The sequence below is a fragment of the Pelmatolapia mariae genome, linkage group LG10_11 (genome assembly GCF_036321145.2).
Source record: "Pelmatolapia mariae isolate MD_Pm_ZW linkage group LG10_11, Pm_UMD_F_2, whole genome shotgun sequence".
Classification (NCBI taxonomy): domain Eukaryota; kingdom Metazoa; phylum Chordata; class Actinopteri; order Cichliformes; family Cichlidae; genus Pelmatolapia; species Pelmatolapia mariae.
The window spans coordinates 38,498,682-38,521,533 of record NC_086236.1 but is presented as its reverse complement, the minus strand read 5'-3'; the positions used below and the strand labels follow the sequence as shown (position 1 = coordinate 38,521,533).

Sequence of the window (22,852 nt, the reverse complement as noted above, 5' to 3'; positions counted from 1 at the left end):
GCTGTGCAGAAGGAAAAATAAAGTTTGAAGTTTTTTCTTTCTATCCGCCTGAAGAACCTTTGTAACGCAACTACACATATAATTGTACCTGCGATGTAACTAAATGTAGTACAGTAATGCGTTACATTAACGCCTTACTGAAAGATGGCATTTTAACCACTGCTGCTTATTTTTCTACAGGACCGTGTTGTTCCGGTGTCCGGCCGCACGTGGAGCTCGCTCACCGCTGCAGGTGGAACAAACGCTCGCGCGCGCACAGCTGACGACGGACGTAGCCTGACGTCACTGAGATTACGGGAGCAAAGATGGCGAACACCTTCCAGAGTTTCAACTTGTAAGTGCTGCAGAATGAAACAGTCACATCACACAGCCTGAGTTAGTGTCCACGCTGCATGGAGAGGCGTGCCGGTCTTTAGTAGGAGTGTCACTACAACGACGCACGTTTGACTTCGGTGAACGTTAGCTTCTCGTTAACTGTCGAGGAACTGACGCTAACGTCCATTTTATCCCAACAATTTCCATTCAGTTGGTTATAATCACATTTAAATATGGATGTGAGCAAACGCAACGCTTAGTACCTGAGCTTCTAAGCGAGGTTAGAAGATGTGATGGAGCCATGTTTCAGCTCCTTCAGCGCTGTCGGTGTTAATGTGAGCTGCTCATGGGCTCATGCTGGCTTTTAAACCTGGTCTTGTCTTTTGCGTCAGGCGCACCACACCAGAGAAGTTTTACATAGAAGCTTGTGATGATGGCTCCGTGGATGTCCTGGCTGTTGACAGGGTGTCAACTGAGATGACTCTAACAGGTAAGCAACTAGACACGCCCCCTGCCAAAGGTCGGGATGCTGTCTAAAAATGTAGAAGAAAACAACCTCAAACAAACGACTGAGATCATTTTAAACCTTTAATGAAATGCCCCAAGACGATCTCTGCTCCTTATGGTGAATGGACAGCTTCTGTGCTCTGCCTGAGCAGTCAGAGCACTTTACACAACTTGCCTCATTCACCCAGCAGATGTTTCTATGTAAGTGCTTTCCATCTAACAGTCACACTCCAACTTGGGGTCGGTACCTTGCCTAAGGATATTTGGCATGTAGACTGAAGCACTGAAGGACTGAACCACAGACCTTCCAGTTAGCAGATGTTCGGCTCTACGTGCTGAGCTGCAGCTCAAAATGGCATTTAAGTTTATTGTTATTTAAATATGGAATTAAAGAAAGTATATAAAATTCAAAAGATTTTTTTGCCAGTCTTGATAGACACTTTTTATTGTGCTATTTCTTACTTCTTTTATTGTCTGTTTTTGTTACTGTTTGTACTGGAGCACTGTAACCAACATAATTTCCTCTAGGGATCAATAAAGTATTCTGATTCTGATTTAAGCCATAGCCATAGTTTATTTATATAGCAATTTAAAAAACAACACATGGCCGACCAAAGTGCTGTACAACAGAAATATAAAAAATACAATAAAAACATATAAAAATACAATAAGAAAGACACTTTAAGTAACATTTCAATATATCTTGCTAAATTGTATTTTGTGTGAACATTAAAATAGGAAATGTTTTCAAGATCTTATAAAAAATGAAACAAAAACATCTCCCATTAAATTAAATCCCATTAAATTTAGTTGGTTTGGCAGATAGTGATTTAGATTTCTCGTCTGCATGCTAAATATCCTTGAGCACGATACTAACCCCAAGTTGCTCTCTGATCCATCAATTAGAGTGTGAATGTTTGATTTAAAGCACTTACCTATAAATGGGTGAAAGAAGCATGTTGTATAAAGTGACTTAAGTGTTCAGGTAGAGTATAAGTGTATATATATATATATATATATGTATTACAGGGCTGCACATAAGTGGTGCGCATTCACTGTCAAAATAAAAGACGCGCACCAGATAAGAAGTTGGAACGCGTGTTTGCGTACAGAAGATGTTCTGGAGGAGGACAGACATTTGTTCAGAACTCTTAAAGATGTCGAAGAAGCAAGCTCCGTAAGCAATTACTTTGGTGTTCCTCCACCACAAAAGAAGCGCATATTTCCGGAAATTCCGAGAAATTCCGAGAGCTAAAGGAGCAACTGTGACCACATAACATCCACAGACTATTTTGATTCTGAAGACAAGTTTAATCTTAATCTTTTGGCAGTGTGTGGCTAAGTGTTAAACACGTTTGAGGGTATTTTCCTTCTTATTTGTTATTGTTTGGTTATTTATTTTTTGGCGCGGGCTGAAATTGTGGGAGTGCCAAGATTTTCTCTGATCTTCAGTTAACTTTTTTTCTCTGTTGGGCTGCAATAAGTCTGGAGAGTAGATAATGAAACGATAATAGATGCCCTCCTTAGTTATAATCCCAGTTTTGATGATATTACTGATATATTTCTTGTGTCAATAAAAACCATTGTTGTGTCCCTGTTCTCAGTGAGACAGGATGTCCCTGCATCAGCTGAGACCAGGCCAATATGTGGACTGATGGGAACTATGCGCTTAGTGGCAGGTAAGTTCAGCATGCACACAGTATGTAGATACATTATTTTACTGTGAAATATTGGAAGTTGGATAATCCAGTGCAGTTTTGCTCTGCTTTCTCCTTTCTTTTTCTTGAAGGCATGTACCTGGTTGTCATCACAAAGAAGAGGAAGGTGGGAGATCTGCTGGGCCATGCTGTGTGGAAGGCTCTGGACTTTGACGTAATCTCCTATAAAAAGACAATACTGCACCTCACAGACAACCAGGTAGTGTCTCCTGCACGTCTTCTGATTCTGCGCCTTAGTAGAACGTAGCAGAACAACCTTTAACAGCAGTAACACAACATTTTCACACATCATTGTGGAGGACTTTTGTCTTCTTTACAGAGTTCCTTCAGCTCACTGAGGTTTGCAGGCATGTGTTTATACACAGATATCTAAAAGTCCAGAGAGTTTTGAACTTTAAATGCAGCAACTGCATCACCTTCTTGTCTTTTTTCAGCCTTTGTGTTACAGATTTGCTGCTGAGCTTGAGATCGATGTGCTGTTGCATGACCCAGTTTTAGCTAGGCTTTGCTGTGGAGCATATGTGTTGGCCTCATATTTGACGGTAGATACTTTGGTACACTCATGACTTCATGGTCCACTCAGTGACTGTGAGGTCCCCGTGTCCTGTGGATAGAAAACAAGTCCAAATGACTCCTGAAGTATTTTTGCTAATGTGTTTGGTTTGCTGTGTACTACGGCCCAACATCTCCTCTCAAGTTTTTTGCAGTTTCTCTGAGTATTGCACAATCTGACATGAAGTTAAATTTACTGGGACGTCCATTCGACAAGATTGACCGGTAATGTTTATGGTTTGTGAAAGAAACGAGAACGAGCGTGTGGATAATCTTTCTCACTGATGGACACCAGTTAACTCCACGGGCGTGTCTTTGGAGTTCATTAACTTCTGGGAGTTAGTGCACTCCCAGAACAGTTTTTTTGAAGTTAAAATTCAATTAATTGAATTAATTTTTTAAGCAAATTTGTCAGATGGGTCAATAAACTCTCCATTAAAAAAAGAAGACATTTCTGGCAATTGTTTTATTGTTCAGAGTTAAAATGATGTCACGTTAGAATATTAAGTTTCAAAGTAGTTGAACTTGTTCCAGTGAACATGCTTTGATATGAGCTTTGGCACTGACTGCATGAATCGGGTGGTTGAGGTGCAGCAGAAGGGTGGGAGTCAAGCCCTTTCACATAGATGCAGCATGCACGACACTGACCCAAGGACCAAAAATTTGTGTTGCGCTGGCTGCTGCGCTCTGCGTTGTGTTGTATTATGTTTAAATGTTTAATTAAAAAATGTATTGCTCATTTCCAAAGAAGAAAGCTTTGTAACAATCCCAGCTAGTAGTCTGAGCATAGAGTTAACCCCGAACACAGCCCGGTTACGATACGACCCTTCAAGTTTAGCTTGAATAGAATTGTCTCTCCATATGCTAATCAAGTCCAAAACCTCAGTTTCTGTCCACTGACTCGCTCCGTCTCCAGTTGCCGCCACGCTCTCTCGTTTGTCTTCTCCCGCTCTGATAATTGGCGTCTGTCTTGTGTCAGTGCCGTAAAAGACGGATTTAATGCGACATGACCATTCAAACAGCAGTCGCTTTCTGAAACATCAGCTATGTATCGGATTCAGAACCACATATGAAAGTGACCCAGGTCGGATTTAAAAATATCGGATTTGTGCCGTTCACACTGTCATACCATGATCGGATACGGGTCACACAGGGTGATGTGCTTTCGCCTGCAGTGTGAACGTAGCCTTTGCACTCATGTTCAAAAGTTCCTTACGTGAAACGTATTATTGCTCAAGCAGAGATGACAGCATTGCTTCACCCAGGTTGTATTGTCGGGTATAAAAAGAGTATTTCTGGCTTGGTTTTATCTCTTGCTTTGTTGCTGGATTTATTTCTTGTTGCAGATGCAAGACAACAAGACCTTCCTGTCCATGATTAACAGCATGCTTCATACAGACGGTTTCTACTTTGCAACCGACTATGATCTGACACACACTCTGCAGCGCCTGGCAAACACCAGCCCAGAGTTTCAGGAGATGAGCCTTCTGGAGAGGGTGAGATATTTCTAATGTAAAGTCTTTGAACTTTTTGTGTATTTGGACGATTGTGTGGCTACAGTTCAGGGCTTAACTGGAAGCACCTCTTTTTTTCAATAATGGTTTAGAGCAGGGGTGTCCAACTCCAGGCCTCGAGGGCCGGTGTCCTGCATGTTTTAGATCTCACCCTGGGTCAACACACCTGAGTCACATGATTAGTTCATTACCAGGCCTCTGGAGAACTTCAAGACATGTTGAGGAGGTCATTTAGCCATTTAAATCAGCTGTGTTGGATCAAGGACACATCTAAAACCTGCAGGACACCGGCCCTCGAGGCCTGGAGTTGGACACCCCTGGTCTAGAGGTTGGTTTTTTGTTAAAGTATGCAACTGTCTCAGTCACTAATTCCACATGTACCAGTTATCACTAACAGGGTGTTGACCAGCAAAGTTAAGTTTTTTAACGCTGCACTTGTTTAATTCATTCAAGTGTGAGCGAGGAAGAGCTTGTATCTCTGACCTAGGGTAGGGTGAGACCATCCAATCATGGTTAAACATGTTGGACATACAGTGATAAATGATCATAATATGGAAATTCTATATATTTTGCTTCCAAGGAGCCAAACTGTTTTGTGTTAAAAGTGCTCTTGAGCAATAGTTCAGGCTCCTAACTCATGGGATGAACCTGGGTTGTGTCTACACACAAAAAGGCAAAGAGAACCAGTTTCATATTAAAGTCAGCCTGTCATAAAACAACATCATTTGTTCCCATTTCTACTTGAATATGGCAAAGATAACACAGTTTAATGTTTTTGCACCAACACGTTGATTGCCAAAGAGCTGTTGAACATATCTTAGTATACTAAGATCTTAAAAAATCAGAGGCCGAATAGAGGAAAGAGTAAAAGCTACAGGACCTGGACACAGGACATGAGAGATGCATCTGGATTGTCAGTTGAGCCTGTTTATCAAAGCCTCCTCAGGAATGATAGCAGAGTGACTGTCAAGAATTTATTGTTAAGGAAGGGAAGCAAGGAGAAAATGCTGAGGTATGCCAAATTACACAAGAACAGGACTGAAAATCTGTGGCAACAAGTCTGATGAAGTGATGAATCCAAACTTTTGGTTCTTATTATCATCGCTGTGCACAAGGAGGTCAAAAGAGAGGTCCAACAGTGAGTGTCTACAGCCGTCTTATCAAAACTAATGGCATTATGAATGAAGAAAAGCACCATCAGATTTTGCTCCACTATATAAAAACTTCTGGAAAACATCCTATTGACAGCAGCATTTTACATTTGACCCCAAACATGCTTCCAGTCCAGGAGAATCATACCTGAAAACCTCACGAAACACTGTTTCGGAGCTCAGACCTCAACATTATTGAAGCAGAAGATCTCTGAATGTTCTCCAAGATGCCTGGAGAACTGCTCAATTCAATTCAGTTTTATTTACACAGCGCCAAATCACAACAACAGTCACCTCAGGGCGCTTTATATTGGAAGGTAGATCCTACAATTATATATACAGAGAAAAACCCAACAATCATATGACCCCCTATGAGCAAGCACTTTGGCGACAGTGGGAAGGAAAAACTCCCTTTTAACAGGAAGAAACCTCCGGCAGAACCAGGCTCAGGGAGGGGCGGGGCCATCTGCTGTGATTGGTTGGGGTGAGAGAAGGAAGACAGGATAAAGACATGCTGTGGAAGAGAGACAGAGATTAATAACAGGTATGATTCAATGCAGAGAGGTCTATTAACACATAGTGAGTGAAGAAGAAACACCCAGTGCATCATGGGAATCCCCCAGCAGCCTACGTCTATTGCAGCATAACTAAGGGAGGATTCAGGGTCACCTGGTCCAGCCCTAACTATATGCTTTAGCAAAAAGGAAAGTTTGAAGCCTAATCTTAAAAGTAGAGATAGTGTCTGTCTCCTGAATCCAAACTGGAAGCTGGTTCCACAGAAGAGGGGCCTGAAAACTGAAGGCTCTGCCTCCCATTCCTGAAGCTGCTGAAGAGAATTGAGACTGTGTTGATAACTAAAGCTGGTCATACCAAATATTGACTTTCAAGTTTGTAAGAACTCAGTATGAGCTGTGTTATCATTTATGCTAGAATATGTTTCAATAAATTGCTGCACCTATTTCCTGTTTTCTTAACAAAATATAAAGAACGTGGTGGTTTAGGACAGAGTGCTGTACGTTATCTGAGTTAATAGTAGTAGCTTCGGCTTGATTTACAATTCTGTAACTGTTCTTGTTTCAGGCAGATCAGCGTTTTGTCTGGAACGGACACTTGTTGAGAGAATTCATAGCACAGCCAGAGGTAAGATCCAATTATTTAGTGAGTAAGGAAAAATAAATTCCATTTATTTTTTTGCTTCCAAGATTATAAAAAACACAAGAAAAAATTTAGCATGGTGAAGGAAATCCCTTCAGTCCATAAGGCTCTATACAGTTTGTTTCATTGTGAGCAATTAAGAAAAGAAGAGAGAGGCAAGGCTGCAGTAATCCAAAACATACTAGAAGCATTTCTATGACTTGATGAGGAGTGATGGAGGGAGGAAAAGTGTGGCACAAAACAAGGTAGGATAATGAGCTCCAGCAGCCTCTCATCTGATGAAACTTCCTCATTTACTAATCATTTAACTGCTGCCAGAGGCACCAGGGTGAATTCACTCCAGCAACATTTTATGATTTAGCAGGAAAACGATGGTAAACATGTAGGCAAAGTAACCAAGGAGCTTGTGTCATAGAAACTTTGAAATGTTCAAGTCAGCCAGCGAGACGACTTAAGAAGGAGTTGATGCTGTTTTCAGTGAATCGTGTCATCAGGAAAAATCAAAACAGCATCTGCAGATGTGGAGCTGCAAAACGGCTTCAGCTAATAAGTTTGTCTCCTGCAGTTCTACACAGAAGCAAAGCTGCTGAGCTTACTGTCCATTTTTAATTTAAAACTGTGGAGAAGGTCCGACTGTAGCAGACAGTTTTATTTCAGCATGTTTAAATATTCTGCTTCTGCTGTTCATAGAAGGAGAATAACATTTAGCAATTTACCACTGCTCTCCTTTTACAGCTGCACATGTTTGTGTTTCCTGTTGTCCACGGCTGTATCCTTTCCCGTTTCCTTATCGAATGGAAGCTTTCATGTTACCTGTGTGAAGTGGAACTGGATGGTGTCATTTAATGACCATTGATGCAGACTGGTCTGTGCGCTCTAAATGCTTTGTTGTGATTACTGGAGTGCTTTTTTCTTCTTCTTGACAGAAAACTATCAGATGAATAATAAACACTGAAAAACATCCAGACTACGTTGTTTAAAAATGTACCACAGTTTAGATGTTTCGTACCATTAGACTAAACTCTTCTCCACTTTGAGTAAACCTTAGAAATGTTTCATACTCTATTATTTTTATGACAATGAGTCTTTAATATCATATCCCTACATGTGGTAATGTTTCCTGTCAGCACTGTTGTGTCCTTAACACGTGCTAATCAGTCATCACTGTGAAGTCAAGCTGCATCAATGGAAAGGTGTTTGAGTGGAGCGTTATCTCCAGGAGGAGCTGTTTCAGAGCAGGGGTCCGCTACTATGTCCGAGGTAATTTCTGTCCTTTGAGCCCTGACTGAATGTTCTGGCTGCTTTATGTCTCTGAAAAAGTGTTCTCAGTAAATACATTTTTGTGGTATTTAGTTCTGTTTTTATAACAACACTAAAAAGATGAGAAGAATTTACAGAGAAAGTTGATGATATTGTTGTTCTGGGAGAATGTGGATCCTGCTGTGTTTGACACATACTGTCCACCTGAGCAGTGTAGCAGACACAGCCTGGGTCCACCTGCTCATGCAGGTGGGTACAGCATGCAGTGAGCTCACGAGTCAGTGCGTTTGCACCTCAAGTCAGTGACAAGCTAATCAGCTCCTCATGACTTTGAAGGATTCAGATTTCTGAGTTTGTCAACAGTATTTTTGTGTGTGTTTTTGTTATAGGCATTGATTCAGAAGGACATGCTGCTAACTATGTGGAAACAGAGCAGATAGTGCAGTACAACGGTGCAAAGGCTTCATTTGTTCAGGTGAGCTAAACACTTCGTGCTCCAGCAGAGATGACATGAAATCTGCCGTTCAGACCAACGATAGGAAATAGGAAAATGGTCAGTAAGTGAAAGAACATAGGTCCAAAATCTTCCTTCAGAACTTCCGTCTGTTGGCTTTCCAGGGTGCAAACAATCTTAAGTTTACTCTAAAACAATGTAAAAAGATGAAAAAACAGTAAAATTCCAAAAAGTTGATTCTGTTCATCTGGACGAAGCGTTTCATCCAAGTGACTTCTGAGCGAGTGTAGTATTTACTTACCTGGATGATTGAAGACAAATCGTGTTCAGAAATTCAACAGATTAACATCTAAATCACTGCAAAGGCACCTGGGACCAAGTCTGGGAGCATGCTAAATATCTGAGTGTCTGTAATGTAGTAAAAACAATCCAAATGCAAATTTTACACCGAGCTCACGCATCACCATCGATAGAACTCAGGCCTTACTCTGCCTTAAGTGTAAAATAGAGGTGGACAACCTTACTCACTGTCTGTGCTCGTGCAGAAAAATACAACAGTATTGTTCATAAAGTGTGAACTGGATCAGATCTCTGCTGTCGCTGAACCCGTCGTGTATGCTGCTCGGAATGACAAAATCGGGGAAATTTGAAAAGCAGCTTTACAGGCTGTTAACATCTTTGCAAGCAAGTGCGTCCTTTTGAACTGGATCACGGACAAGGCCCCATCTAAAACTCAGTGACAGTGGACTGTACTGGAATATGTGTCATTGGATTACCTAACATGCGAGTTACATAGTGGGGATAATGTGTTTGATAAAATATGGGACCCTTCATGTTGTACGCTGGTTTGGATATTTCAGCTATTTTCACACAGGCGCTGGTTTAATGTAACGTATGGATGTATAGCTTAATCTATTAAAGTGAATATCTTAAGCCATACATGTCTCTACAGTTGGGTCTTTTTGAGCGACCAAAGACTCAAAGCTGTACAGGAGGAACAACAAGAGCTTCATGGGCTCATTCTGTAGACAAGCTGCAGAAACTCTGCTGCCTTCTCTGGGTCTCTTCTCTGTCCTCTGATTTCAAATTCTCGTTGTTAATGGTGTGTTTACAGACCAGAGGCTCCATCCCCTTCTACTGGTCCCAAAGGCCCAATCTCAGGTACAAACCAAAACCACAGATCAGCAAAACAGTGAACCATGTAAGTTCTTTACATGCAGATTCAAATGACAAAACAAATACCTGCGCCTGTTGTTTATCTTCATTTCTGAAATCTTCCTGTTTTCGTGGTAGCTGGATGGATTCCAGAGACACTTTGACTCCCAGATCATCCTCTATGGAAGACAAGTCACTTTGAACTTGGTAAGAAAAATCCGTTAGATGATTGCTACCTAGCTACTGATTTTTGCATTTACAAGACCATGATATAACCTTCACAGTCAAATGAAATAACAGTAGAACCACACATACCCGTATGCAATCGTTTGCAAAGGCTCTTTGTTTTATTTGTTCTGTTTTTTCCCAGATAAACCAAAAAGGCTCAGAAAAGCCGTTGGAGCTGGCATTTGACAAGATGGTCACAAACTTGGGTAATGGCATGATCAGGTAAGATTACCACTAATTCAGCCTAAGGCTTCGTCTGTGTCTGGCATTTACTCGACATCCAGTTTTCCTCAGGTAATTAAAGCCTTGTTTTTGTCTAGGTACATAGCTTTTGACTTTCATAAGGAGTGCAGTCACATGAGGTGGCACCGCCTTCAGATCTTACTGGACACGGTTGCTGAAATGCAGGATGACTTTGGGTCAGTGAGTTAGTATAGCAGCTTGTGTCTGTCCAATAGCAATGCACTCTTCATAAGAAGTAATGGTGTGCATATGGATTCAGATATTTCCTAGTGGATGCAGATGGAAAGGTGCTGCTAAATCAGGAAGGAACTTTTCGGAGCAACTGCATGGACTGTTTGGATCGTACAAATGTCATCCAGAGCCTGCTGGCCCGACGCTCTCTTCAGTCACAGCTGCAGGTATTAAATGCATAGTCACATATAATAATAAAAATAATGGATAGCTCAACTTTGGGGACTGTTGGGGATCCTTCAGCCTGCTGAACTAAAAAAAGCTGTGGGTTGGCTTTTTGTGTCATTGTATGTGAGTAATGGCCTTTAAATGGTTCTCACATGCAAGAACTTGCTTATCATTCAACACCATCAAAAAACCTTGAAGTACTTTACAGTACGAGCACATTTACACACATTTAGGCCCATGAGTCATAAATGTTTCCTGTTTCTGTTCACCACCACAGTGCATGTTAAACCAAACAGTCAATATGTGACTAAAGTGCAGCCTTTTAGCTTTAATTCAAGGGTTTAACAAAAACAGGAATCCCAGCCTGTTTTAGGAAGTTTTTCCAGTCAGTGGAAAGGACCCCAAAATTTTGAGGTAGAGCAACGCACAACCATGTTTTTCATATACTGCTCTTGAGCTGTGTTGGACTGTGTTTGGCTGAGCTAGTTACCCTGAAGGTTTGGTTAGCTCTGTGGTTTATTTGGGTTCTCGACCTATCCTCGAGGCCTCCCTCGCTTTCATTGGACCGTAATTCCTTTTAGATTGCTATAATTCATTTTTCATTAACTTTAAATCACTTAATGTAATAATTTTGCTGAACTCCTTAAATCTAAGCTGAAAGTCATTATTTGGTTTAAAATCTAACACGGTACGTGTGCAGAGGCCAAATTACAGAAATGCTTTCATTGTCCAAACATGTTTAAACAGAAAGAATGCACAAATAAATAAACAGCATATGATACTGATACAAACATGATACTGCTTTATTTAACTGGTGATGATTAATTGTACACATTACACCTTGATACAAAGGCTTTTTAAAGGTAAAGGTTCAAATCTCTGTAAGCTGTTTGCACTGTGCTTAGTGTGAACAGCCGTGAAGTGGGCACTTTCTGCTTTAATGCTTCTTTCAGGTTGCTCGTCTGCTTTGGGGTTTCCCCCCCAGAATCAGAACACTTCACTGATCCCTAACAGTGTGGTTAGAGATGATAAGAACAGTAACAGACTGAACCAGCTCAAGTCTAAATATCCAGAATATTACAGAGATTAAATATATATCGTGTACATTTTACTCTAATCTATAAAACGTTGTTACTTTCACTGCAGAGGATGTGCACTGTTGTACTATTGTATCGATGGAGGAGTTGTACAGGGAGATGGCCACAGACAGGAATGATTTCCTGTGGTGTTCAGTGGTGCATTATGGGTAATCTCAGCCTCTCAGTGAACGTGCTCCTGTGACTGGCCAGCATGTCATGGAGGTATTGCCCAGCCTCATCTTGGACAACATCCGCCTCTCCGACACCACCTTAAGGAAGTCCAGCTCCGTCCCCACAGCATTATTGGCCTTACGGATCAGTTTATTGAGTCTGTTGGCATCTGCGACCCTCAGCCTGCTGCCCCAGCATGCAGCAGCAGAGAGGATGGCACTGCCACAGCAGACAGCATCGTCTCACAGATGTTAAAAGATCGCTTCAGAAAATAGAGACGACTCTTCCTGTAGAGTGCAGTGTTGGTTTTTAATCCAGTCCAGTTTATTAGTTATCCTTCCCACTGTTGCCAAGTAATTGCTCATGGGGGTTGTGTGATTGTAGGGTCGTTGCCTTACTTTGTAAAGCACCTTGAGGTGATTGTTGTTGTCAGTTGGTGCTATATAAATAAATTAAATGGAACTGAATCAGTCCCAGACCTTCATGTTGGTGTTTTACTTTACACTCTCACATCATGCCAACATCTGCTTCTGTCCAAATTATAAATAAACTAAATATCTAAGAGCAAATAAAAGTATCTGAGCACATGGTTCATCAGTTAGTTCATCTAGCTGAAGGACTGTTGAGCTTATATGGAGCAGCAATCTGTTGATGTCAATAAACTGGTCATTGATCATGATCAGGAGTACGTCTCCTCTCCTGAAATGTGATTAATCTGCCCTAGATATAACTGTTTGCAATTCTTCTTGGCCTTAGTTCGTGCATTAAAGCTAACCAATGACAACAAAACGTTCTGGTTGTACTGCTTTGCGCTGTAGTATCTGCAGCTGTGTCCGTAGGGACAGAAGCCACATCACTCCAAGGTCACCTGTTCCTCTGAGAATAGCAGACTTGTTGCTGAGCAGGATTTTGAAACCCTGCTTTGTCTGTGATTATTCTTCAGATCTGGGTGGTCCTCCTGGCACCTTATAGTCAAAGTAGTCCCACTACTGTCTGCAAATGCACTGAAAATAACTCCATACCATTTTTGCACTGGGATTATATTTGCTTTGATTCTTCTAAATGAAGGCAGCAGGTAAACACAGACTTTGCATAAACAAGTTAAATCAGGGCTGTATTAGAAAACAGTGGCTTTCAGACTTGAGAGCATTTGACAAAAGGTGTGTGTGTGTGTCTTTAGAGGATGGGAGTTCTCCACATAGGCCAGCGGATTGAAGAGCAGACAGACTTTGAGAAGATGTACAAGAATGGTGGGTGTTTCCTCACACAGCTGTAGCCTGAGTAGTAACAACTAATCAGAGTTTGTTGTGTTTTATATCTAAACCCTGCCTAATATGCAGCTGGTGCTTTGCATGCTCGCAAAACCTTTTGGATCCATTGATTTTTGCAAGACTTCTAAAGGGCATTGTGTGGTAAACGGCACCAGCACTGCTTCAGTTTGATATGCTCTGTCCTAGCTACTATCTGGCCAGCATGATTTAGTCTTTGTCACAGTTTTACACCCCTACACACACACTGAGCAGAAGACTTGTCACTTATTGCACTCTTTGACATTTTTGCTTCATGGATAGACTATAACTATTCAACTTTATACAACATTTAGTCATAGAACATTCCCACACATTCATACTCCAATGAATGCATCGGAGAGCGTCTCAGGGTTCAGTGTCTCGTTCAAGAATACTTTGACGTGCAGACTGGAGTAGCCAGGGATTGAACGACAAACTCTCTGATTAGTAAATGACCTGCTCTGCCTTCCCTTCTGTGTCTCACACACAGCCTGGGCAGACAATGCTGACGCATGTGCCAAGCAGTATGCTGGAACTGGTGCCTTAAAGACTGACTTCACTAGGTGAGTGTTCACACAGCAAACACCTGCAACACATGCTAACAAGTTTTTCTTTTAGCCCGACCTGTCTTCAAGTTGTGCCATCAGACCAGACAGTCTTCTCTTCCATAATGAGGTGGAAGCAAACACCCAGGACTTTTTGGTCTTTCTTTGGAGTAGCTATTTCTTTTTAGCGTTTTGTTTCTGACTTTTGTGCTACAGTCGTGTCCAGTTCAATCATCAATCCGATCACTATTGACTGATGCATCCAGTCGATTGTACTCAGTTAAAATGCAAGGAGTCTTTAGAGTTGCAATAAAAAAAAAGTGAACGGTGATGCTTTTCATGTGTTCATTGAACACACACAGTAAAAGCTCCCAGAAAAGCCAAAATAAATGATGTCTTCAAAAGTATGGATTGTAGATCGGGACGCACAGATCAAACTTTTCCAGTTTCAATACAAAACCAACATCTTGGCTTTGAGTATTATCGAGAACAGTACCAGTAATTAATGAACATGTTATGTCTCACTGTCATGTCAACATCAGACCCAACATAAAAACTGTTTTCCTACTTAAAAATACAAATTGGGGGCAGCAGCCTAAGCAAGAATGGCCGACCTCCCTCTTCCCAGCCACCTCCTGCAGGGGGCCTCTTTGCAAGATGCCCAAACCACCTCATCTGGCTCTTTTAGGAGAAGCAACAGTACTCTGAGACCCTCTGAACTCCTCACCCTATCTCAAAGGGAGAGGCCAGCCACCCTTCAGAGAAAGCTCATTTCCACCGCTCGTATCTGTGATTTAATTCTTCTGGTCACTACCCAGGGCTTAGGTGAGGGCAGAGACGTATATCGAACAGTAAGTTTTACTGATTGTACTGACAGAAGGGACCTGTGTGCAGTACCCAGGGTAGGGTTATCGGGGCCCCACCTGGGAGCCAGGCCTGGAGAGGGAGCTTGACGGAGAACGCCTGGTGGCCGGGCCATTGTTCCCTGCCAACTTGAAGAAGGAAAATGACCCACCTTCTTGTAGGTTTGACACCCACAGGAGATGCTGTAGGGGTTGGGTCCATTGTGTGTTGGGCAGTGGGCAAGAGCAGGAGCCCTGGTGAACTGATCCGCAGCTTTCGAGGCTGGCTACTGGGACATGGCGGGGTCCTGGAGGGTGTTCATTCTGCTGACTCTGTTTTCCTGCTGGGAGACTTCAGTGCTCACGAGGGCAGTGACAGCGAGACCTAGACGGATGTGATTGGGAAGAGCGTCCTGCCTGGCCTTTGCAACTGTTGCTGAATAGTGTTGGTGGTTAACACCTGGTTCTAGCCTGCTGAGAAGTCTAATATTTAAAGATCACTACAGCCACACAACATCAGAATATTACAGTTTGTTTTGTTTGCGAGGGCAAAACCAAAAACCCAAATTGGATCTTGCTCTTAAAGAAAGTTTCTAACTGGTGATAGGTTCTCCTCTGTGGACCGTTCACGAGCTCCTTAATTTTACTTTGAGTTCTGTACTTTAACAGTTATTAAAATGATAAAGTAGCTGTAAATGCTGCTGCTTTTCTTAATGGTGCTCAATTTCATGTTCCTATTTCAGGACAGGAAAGAGAACACACTGGGGACTGCTGATGGACGGCTGGAACTCAATGATCCGCTATTACAAAAACAACTTCTCTGATGGCTTTAGACAGGTGGGTACCAGAGACGTGCGCTGAGCGTCATGGTCCATCAGAATCAGAGTTACAAATATATGAACCCAACAGAGTAAATTATTCACCATTTGGCTCAAGTCAGCTGGTAGAGGCACTTCCTGCCTTCATGTTGCCAGTGAGGCAGCTGCTGCTGTTCTGGACATTTGATATAACTTTTTAGTAGCATTTCGTTACATGATTTCTGCATTCATTTAGTGGGAAGTCAGTGGTAGCTGCCTCAGTGCCTCACACAGCGGCAGCGGTTGAGACAGATGTTGAGAGATTAATTATGAAATCACCAGATGGAAATGCTCCATGGAGTCTAACGCAGCAATGACGACTGCCTTATCAAATACAAACACATGATCACAGCAGCAGGAGTTGCTGCAGACCAGAAGCACCACTGCTACCTGCTGCTGCCACTAATTGAGCCGGTCCTTCCTCCCATTTGATTGGCAGCAGTTAACAGGTCATGTTTCATATCAGCGTTCTTTACACATACAAACTGTTTAAATTAACCTTATTATGGTCTCACCTTTACTTATAAATGAAGTCCATGCGCCGACCCTTCTGGACAAAAATGTTTGTTCCTTTTTTGCACCATGGACTCACGAGCGCCCCCTATCAGTGCCTCGTTGCATGGCAGGCTACAGTTTGTGTGAGTGTGTGCAATCAGATTTTTTCATAAAAAATAGTTTATAGATCAAACCATTCGATAAAGAAACGATTTCATTTATTTGATTATTATTATATATATTTTTTATGATGACCTCTGCTGACCACACGTCACTGGTGGGTTCAGGTTGTCATCCTTTATATGCTCCTTCATTAGTGTGGACTTTTTTTACAGTCATTAATCTTATGAATAGTATGAATGCCATATTGCAAAGTGAAATGAATCTGTTCCATCAGATACTACAGCAATATCACAATAATACAAGCTGCTAATGACTCTTACATAATCATTATGAGTAATCAGACCGTTGCAGGTAGAGTTCGCTTTACAGGATGTATTCTTTTAAAATCACGTCATGAGCAGCAGAACTCGAGCACTGCTCAGCACTGATGGTGTGGAGATTTCACAACACTGTGAAATGTAAATGAAAACAGAATACAGTGATTTGCAAATCTCATTAAGCCATATTTTTTAGTCCGAATCAAACATAGAAACTTGTTTAAACTGAGAAAAATATGAGCTATGAGCTCAGAAAAGCTCAGAGACGAAGTCATGTTTGCCACTGTGCAGCATTCCCTCTTCTTTTAACAACAGTCCAGAATGAAGAAGCCTCTTTGATGAGAGGTGAAAAGTCTTCAGAAAGTCCAGTCTCACTCTTTTAAAGCCGTGACCTCGAGGACCTACAGACACTTCAGTGAAATAACTTCTGATCCCCTTAAAAACATCTTTGCTTTTACACTCATTGCTCTTTTTAAAGCAGAGACAAACACTGTTAAACTGTGTTCAGTGTGGACCTCATTGTTTTGTTGCATTCTACAGATCAGTAATGACATCGGTAAAATCTTAAACCTGCATACAAAAATACTTCAAAGTCACTGCAAAATCTTTTGCAGCAAAACACAATCCAGCAGTTAAAACTGTAATTCATATAGAAGAGCGTACCTGTAATGATGTCACTGCAAAGAAGAGTTCAGGTGGGCTGTTTTTCCTGCAGGACTCCATCGATTTATTTCTGGGGAACTATGTTGTCGATGAAGCTGACTGGACCACTCCACTGCGAGACCCCAAGGACTGGAAGTTTCTGACAGTAAGAAGAGATCAAGAAGCTCGACTCACAACATTTTCTTTTTCTGATGTCTTTAATGTGACGCTGCTTTTCTTTCTTCTAGTTGCCCATCATCATGGTTGTTGCCTTTTCCATGTGTATAATCTGCCTGCTAATGGCCGGTAAGACTAACTGCAATAAACTGAATGCAAACTAAATTTCCTCCACTGACGCAGTTCGACCTGTTGTCTCCTGTCAGGTGACACGTGGACTGAGACGCTGGCTTACGTCCTGTTCTGGGGAACAGCCAGTGCAGTAACCGGTGGGCTTATCCTCTTTTATGGACGGGACTTTGTAGACGCTCCTAAGCTGGTCCAGAAGGAGAAGCTGGACTGAATGCGTGTGTGTGGAAAGCAGCTGGGCCCTCGCGAACTCACCACCTCATCCTCTACCTCGTCATCACTTTATTTGCATCAGCGGGCCTGGAGCCTTTACTAACGCTGGAGCGAGGAGGTTGGTGGGCAGCGAGGGTGGCTTTGTGCACGGCAGCAGGAGAGACTGAAGAGTGCACAGGCCTGCTGCTCTCCACACTGTAGTGGACTGACGGTCTGTCCACAGGCTGAACTTGACACTGAACCTCAGGAGTTGTTCTGACCCGATGACTTTGTTCCTCATTTAACTGGAATGCTGTGGACCTGTTTAAATGTATTTCTTGTTGTTCTCCACCTCATTCCTTTTATGAAAACATGGGAATCAGACTTCAAACAGCATAGCTGTGAAGATATTCCTCTCAATTCTCCTTTCTTAGTTTTGCAGATGTACAAATGTCGATTCACATTCTCATGTAGAACTGGTGTGTCCGAGGTTAGACACTGCCTGTGTTTCATACTCTGCGTTTTAAGATCAGTATTAGCTTTAACGGCTCTCCTGCTCCAACAACTATTTCTGCTGTATAAATCTGCATGAGTGGTCTTTATCATTTCATGTGATACTCAACAGGTGTTTGTGATTAGGTCATCAGTCACAAATGAACCCAATTTTCAAAAAATGATTTCCAGACTCTTAATAATGTAGCAGCTGCTGTAGCAGGTACTAAAGTACCTACGGCCTCATTCGAGAGACAGCTTGGCGACCGCCTGGGCATCATCCGTCTCCAGGAGACGTTCCTCTAAGAAGTCGGGTTGTATCTGCGGGCAACCTCAGCAGCCTGCTGGTGAACAAAGCTGCATCTGATCTCAGTGTTGCATACACAGGAGGCCCGCAGAGTGTTTTCTTTTCTGGATTTTTTGCAAGGAGGTATCCAAGTGTGCTCGTCCTTCAGAATCCAGTCAGCTAGAACATGATTTATGGTTGTGGTGTTAAAATGGTCTGTTGATGAAAATTACCCAAAAGGACCTTTTAAGAAGAGGATTTATTCTGGAAACCCTGGACCTTGAGAAAGAAAGTTGTGTCATTAACTTGTTTTCTTGTATTACATTAAGGGAACTGTTTTTGCATGTCACGTCACCAGAGAAAAAATACTCCTCTGACTTGAAATCCTAATCTGAATAAATCTGTTTTACCGTGGTACTAAAGGATAAATCTACACAGTTTATGCGAAACATTATTCTCTTCACAGAGACACCATCGTGGCTGACAGTGTACTGATGTTAGGGCCGTGTCATTTCTTTGGCTCCAAATTAAAAATGACATTTATAAAAATGTTCCTCCTCTAGGTCTGTGCATGTTCATGCGTTTTGAAAACACGCCTGGAGTCTTCAGGATCACTTCATTTCAATTCAAATGCTTTATGTGCTTTATATGATCATTATTATTATTAATAAGACAAACCCAACAATCAGCACTGTTGTGACAGTGTGAAGAACAAACCCGAGCTCAGCTGGCAGGCGGCTGTGAGGGACAGCAGAGGGACCCGTGTGGAGCTACGTCGGGGTTGGGAAAAGTTTTGCTATTTAAAATTTAAAAAATGTGTTTAAAAAAACTAATGAATTATTTTATTTTGAATAAATTTGGTTTTTCAGCTTCAAATGTGTTTGTTTGGTTTCAGATTCCTTTTTCCTGTTTTTAAACACTGTTGAAGTTTGTTTTTGTGAAGTCCAGTCTGTAAAACCAAATGAATGGTGAAACACTAGCAGAGCTCATGCTCCCTATGTACTTTGGAATTAAATGAATTTGTACTATCTTTGGATAATAATAATAATACATTTTATTTGGAGGCGCCTTTAAAGACCCTCAAGGTCACCTTACGTTTTTTAAAAAGCAAGCGTGAACATAGAAAAGCCAAACAAGGTAAAAATAGAGATTTATTTATAGAAAGCTGAATCAGTGTGACGGCACCGCTCTGACTGCTGCAGAAGGAACTGTATGTGTGTGCAAACACTTGCTGCCTCTTCAGCCTTGATTTTACCCTTTATCATTAAGTCACACCTTACTGTAGTGTTTAATGGTGGCCTACTTGTCTAACTGTACATAATGATTAACTGTTTATCTCTTTATTGTCAAGATGAACTCTACTGAACTGAGACTGCATGAAGCAGTTATGTAATTACAGGTGTGCCCGTCTTTGATGATGTTTCTGTTACTAAAAGAATTCTTCCTTTACATTTGTTGTGGAGTCGCAGTATCAAACAATGCAGACGAGCCTTTTTGTACTTTGTTCTTAAAATCAGCTCAGAGATGAACAAGAACGCCGAGTTTTCAACATTTAATTTGTACCTCAGGAACGTCCAGCACAGCACCAATGAATTACCGTTCCCATCTTTGGGTCTCAGAGGGGGATTTGGTCTGTGGTTTATGTTAATAAGAAGTGCAAATCATTTGTTGGTTTAATGTAAAGGTTTATAGAAAACAGCTGAGAAGTGGAACCCCATAAAACTGTGTGACTCGTGTTTGCAGGCAAATTAATTCATATTGTTCGATGCTTCAGGGTGATATTTACAGATAGATGCCTGCAAAACCTGTGCACCTGCTGGGGGAAATCTACTCTGAAGACAGCTATTCAGATTATACTACCATCAGTTACTGTCAGCTCCAGTCCAGACAGTCTAAGCTGAAGGGTTTTCTCCCTGTGATGAGTCTGGCTGACTAAAAATGTGTAAGAGAGCATAATAATATTTTTTATATATTTCTTCACCTCCTTGAATGCTGCAAAATATCTGTTCCCTTCTTGCAGCGACTAGTGTTTATTGCTGACGTCTATTTCAGGATGGCTTTATCAGGTTTGATTAGATGTGATCTTAACTACTGTCATATATCAGAGTAATGACTGAAGTACTTTGAACTTTGATTTTATAGCATTTGATGCCCAAAAGTGTTTCTAAATGAAGGTGTTTATTATAGGAATTTCAAACTGTTTTCACTCGGTCATGATTGGGTATTGTGTGTAGACTTTTTTGAGCCTTTGTTGGATAATGGAGCACTCAAGACAGAGAGGGAAGTTTGAAGAGAGAAGGGGAACACACAGCAGAGAGCCACAGGTCAGACTCAAACCTGGGCCACATGATATATATTCACCTGCTCAACCACTGCCCTAGAGGCTAGATTTTTGAGGTCCATCCAATCTCTTCCATTTATCCAATTCAGGGTCACAGGGGGAGAGTGGAGCCTAATTCAGGTGTCTTAGGACAAGAGGCAGGTACCCTGGACAGGCTGCCAGTGTGTCGCAGTGCTAACACATGATAGAGACAGACAACTCACATTCACACCTGTGGACAATTCATAATCATTAATTAACCTGCGCCCACTAATGACATGTCTTTAGACTGTGGGAGGAAGCCGGAGTACCCGGGGAGAACCCGTGCAAACATGGAGAACATTCACACAGAAACTGATTGTGGACTTGAACTCAGGACCTTCTTGCTGTGAGGCGACAGTGCCACTGCACTAACCACTGTGCCACCGTGCTGCAGTGAAAATAAAGTTAATCTAGTTTTAGAAACAGGTAACAGGTAAAACCTTTCTGTGTCCTACACAGGCCATAAACTACAGCTGTTTGGGTGGACGTCCTGTGGCTTATGTTACTCCATCTATTCCATCATGTCCATATCCACAGCTGGGGCACTGCTGCCATAGAAAGAGCACCCAGTGATTTAAAATGTGATGTCATTACATAAGCCCCTTTTCTACGGAAGAGGATTAGGGCCACTGGAAAAAAAGAAAAGTGGGCACGTCTTTTTTTTTTCTTCTTTTCCAGAATTCTAAGAAAGAAATCCAAATTCGGAGATTCTGGAGTCGATATAGTTGCTGCCACAGAGCGAGCAGCAGCTATATCGTTGGCTTGATGTCCACCTTTGTTGTACGTTCATGTCGCATATTAATTACGTTGCGGGACGCACAGATGAGATGCTATGACGACAACCACGCACACAAAGTAGTACTGGGTTGTAATGAAAACCGCGAGTCGTGAGGATCTGTGATGAGTCCATCAAACTGGGTACTACTGGAAAAGGGGCTATAGTGTTGATTCAGTGAAATGTCTCTATGTCATACTGTTTGAGCTGGAATAATTAATTTAAGAACATTTTTTGAGTGAAACTGTACTATTGATTAGTCAAAGATTTCACTCTTTTTAACAAAAGGATTTTAGGAGTAACAGCAATACCATACTGTTTAAATTGAATTAGATTTAGTTTTCTGTCATTTCATAACAACAATTACCTCGGTGTAATCAAGGACTAATTTGCTGTGATGAGGATCAGTTGATGACGAAACAAGGAAGCTTAAAATACCAAATCAGATTAACCTGAATGTTCAAGAATGCTGGGCGACCTCCCACGAGTCAAACCTGCAAAACACCGAGAACCAAGAATAAAATAAAGGCTCCCACTGTCTTTATACGGGTATAGACATTTTATTTTTTCACTTTAGAGAAACAGGCTTTCAGGTATCGTGTGTATAAAGTATAATAGCTGCTAAATAGTTTCAGTACACCAAAAACAGCACATTAATAAATAAATGTGTCCATCTGTCATTGTGAATTGTAATTAGAAATCTAACCACATAATTAGCAGTGTAATCAGTTTTCAGTTATAAATGCAAACACATTGGGATTCAATGAGCCAGATGACACTTTGTTTTTACAGCTGACATTAGTCACATCCCCACGCAGTGTGACTCTGCTCAATGATACTATCATGGTACATTATGATATTACAGGTGCTATGATCATCAGAAGGAAGGAACATACAAAAATCCTTTGACAAACAGCATCACGAGGACTCATGAAGTAAAACTGACTGTAAGTATATTCACGCTGCACTTTCCTATTGTAGCTGGGGATGCTTTTTCTATAAGAGTCACTCAAAGTGCTTTTTTCTGTATATGCACCTTGTTTCACAGTCACACAATTCACTGTGCGTCAGGAACAGCTCAGGCTTTAGTCTCTTGCCCAAGGATAGCTATTCCAGTCTGCACGTTCAAGCGAGGAGCAAACCACCAACTTTCCAACCCACCTTATGAGCCACGGCTACCCCATGATCTGTTTAGAATGTCAGCATCATGTCATAGACCTGCTGATATTTAGTTTTCAGCATATTTCTAAACCCTTGCAGTTTTATTTATATAGAGCAAAATCAGTACAACAGTTGTCTGAAGGCACTTTACATTATAAGTGAAAGATCCTACAAAGAAAACTCCAACAATCAGACGACCGCACAAGAGCAAACACTTATAGCGAGAAGGAAAAACTCCCTTTTAGCAGTGACAGGTTAACGCCTCCC

At 41.6% G+C, this 22,852-nt stretch overlaps 1 protein-coding gene across 2 annotated transcripts; it reads left to right on the top strand.

Moving 5' to 3' along the window:
* Positions 1-212: 212 nt before the first annotated feature.
* Positions 213-19,154, top strand: LOC134637701 (phosphatidylinositol-3-phosphatase SAC1-B). 2 transcript variants are annotated; one of them, XM_063488192.1, is made up of 20 exons: positions 213-334; positions 708-805; positions 2,427-2,501; positions 2,612-2,739; positions 4,439-4,588; positions 6,838-6,897; positions 7,648-7,681; positions 8,071-8,172; positions 8,562-8,647; positions 9,741-9,827; positions 9,920-9,988; positions 10,152-10,231; positions 10,330-10,428; positions 10,512-10,650; positions 13,082-13,151; positions 13,681-13,753; positions 15,321-15,414; positions 17,085-17,177; positions 17,260-17,317; positions 17,395-19,154. In XM_063488192.1, exons 1-20 carry the CDS (start codon positions 306-308, stop codon positions 17,529-17,531), a joined length of 1,761 nt encoding a protein of 586 aa, XP_063344262.1. In that variant the 5' UTR covers positions 213-305; the 3' UTR covers positions 17,532-19,154. The 2 variants fall into 2 exon arrangements, with proteins under 2 accessions (XP_063344262.1, XP_063344263.1); XM_063488193.1 differs by lacking the exon at positions 213-334 and adding an exon at positions 364-595.
* The last annotated feature ends 3,698 nt before the right edge of the window (positions 19,155-22,852 follow it).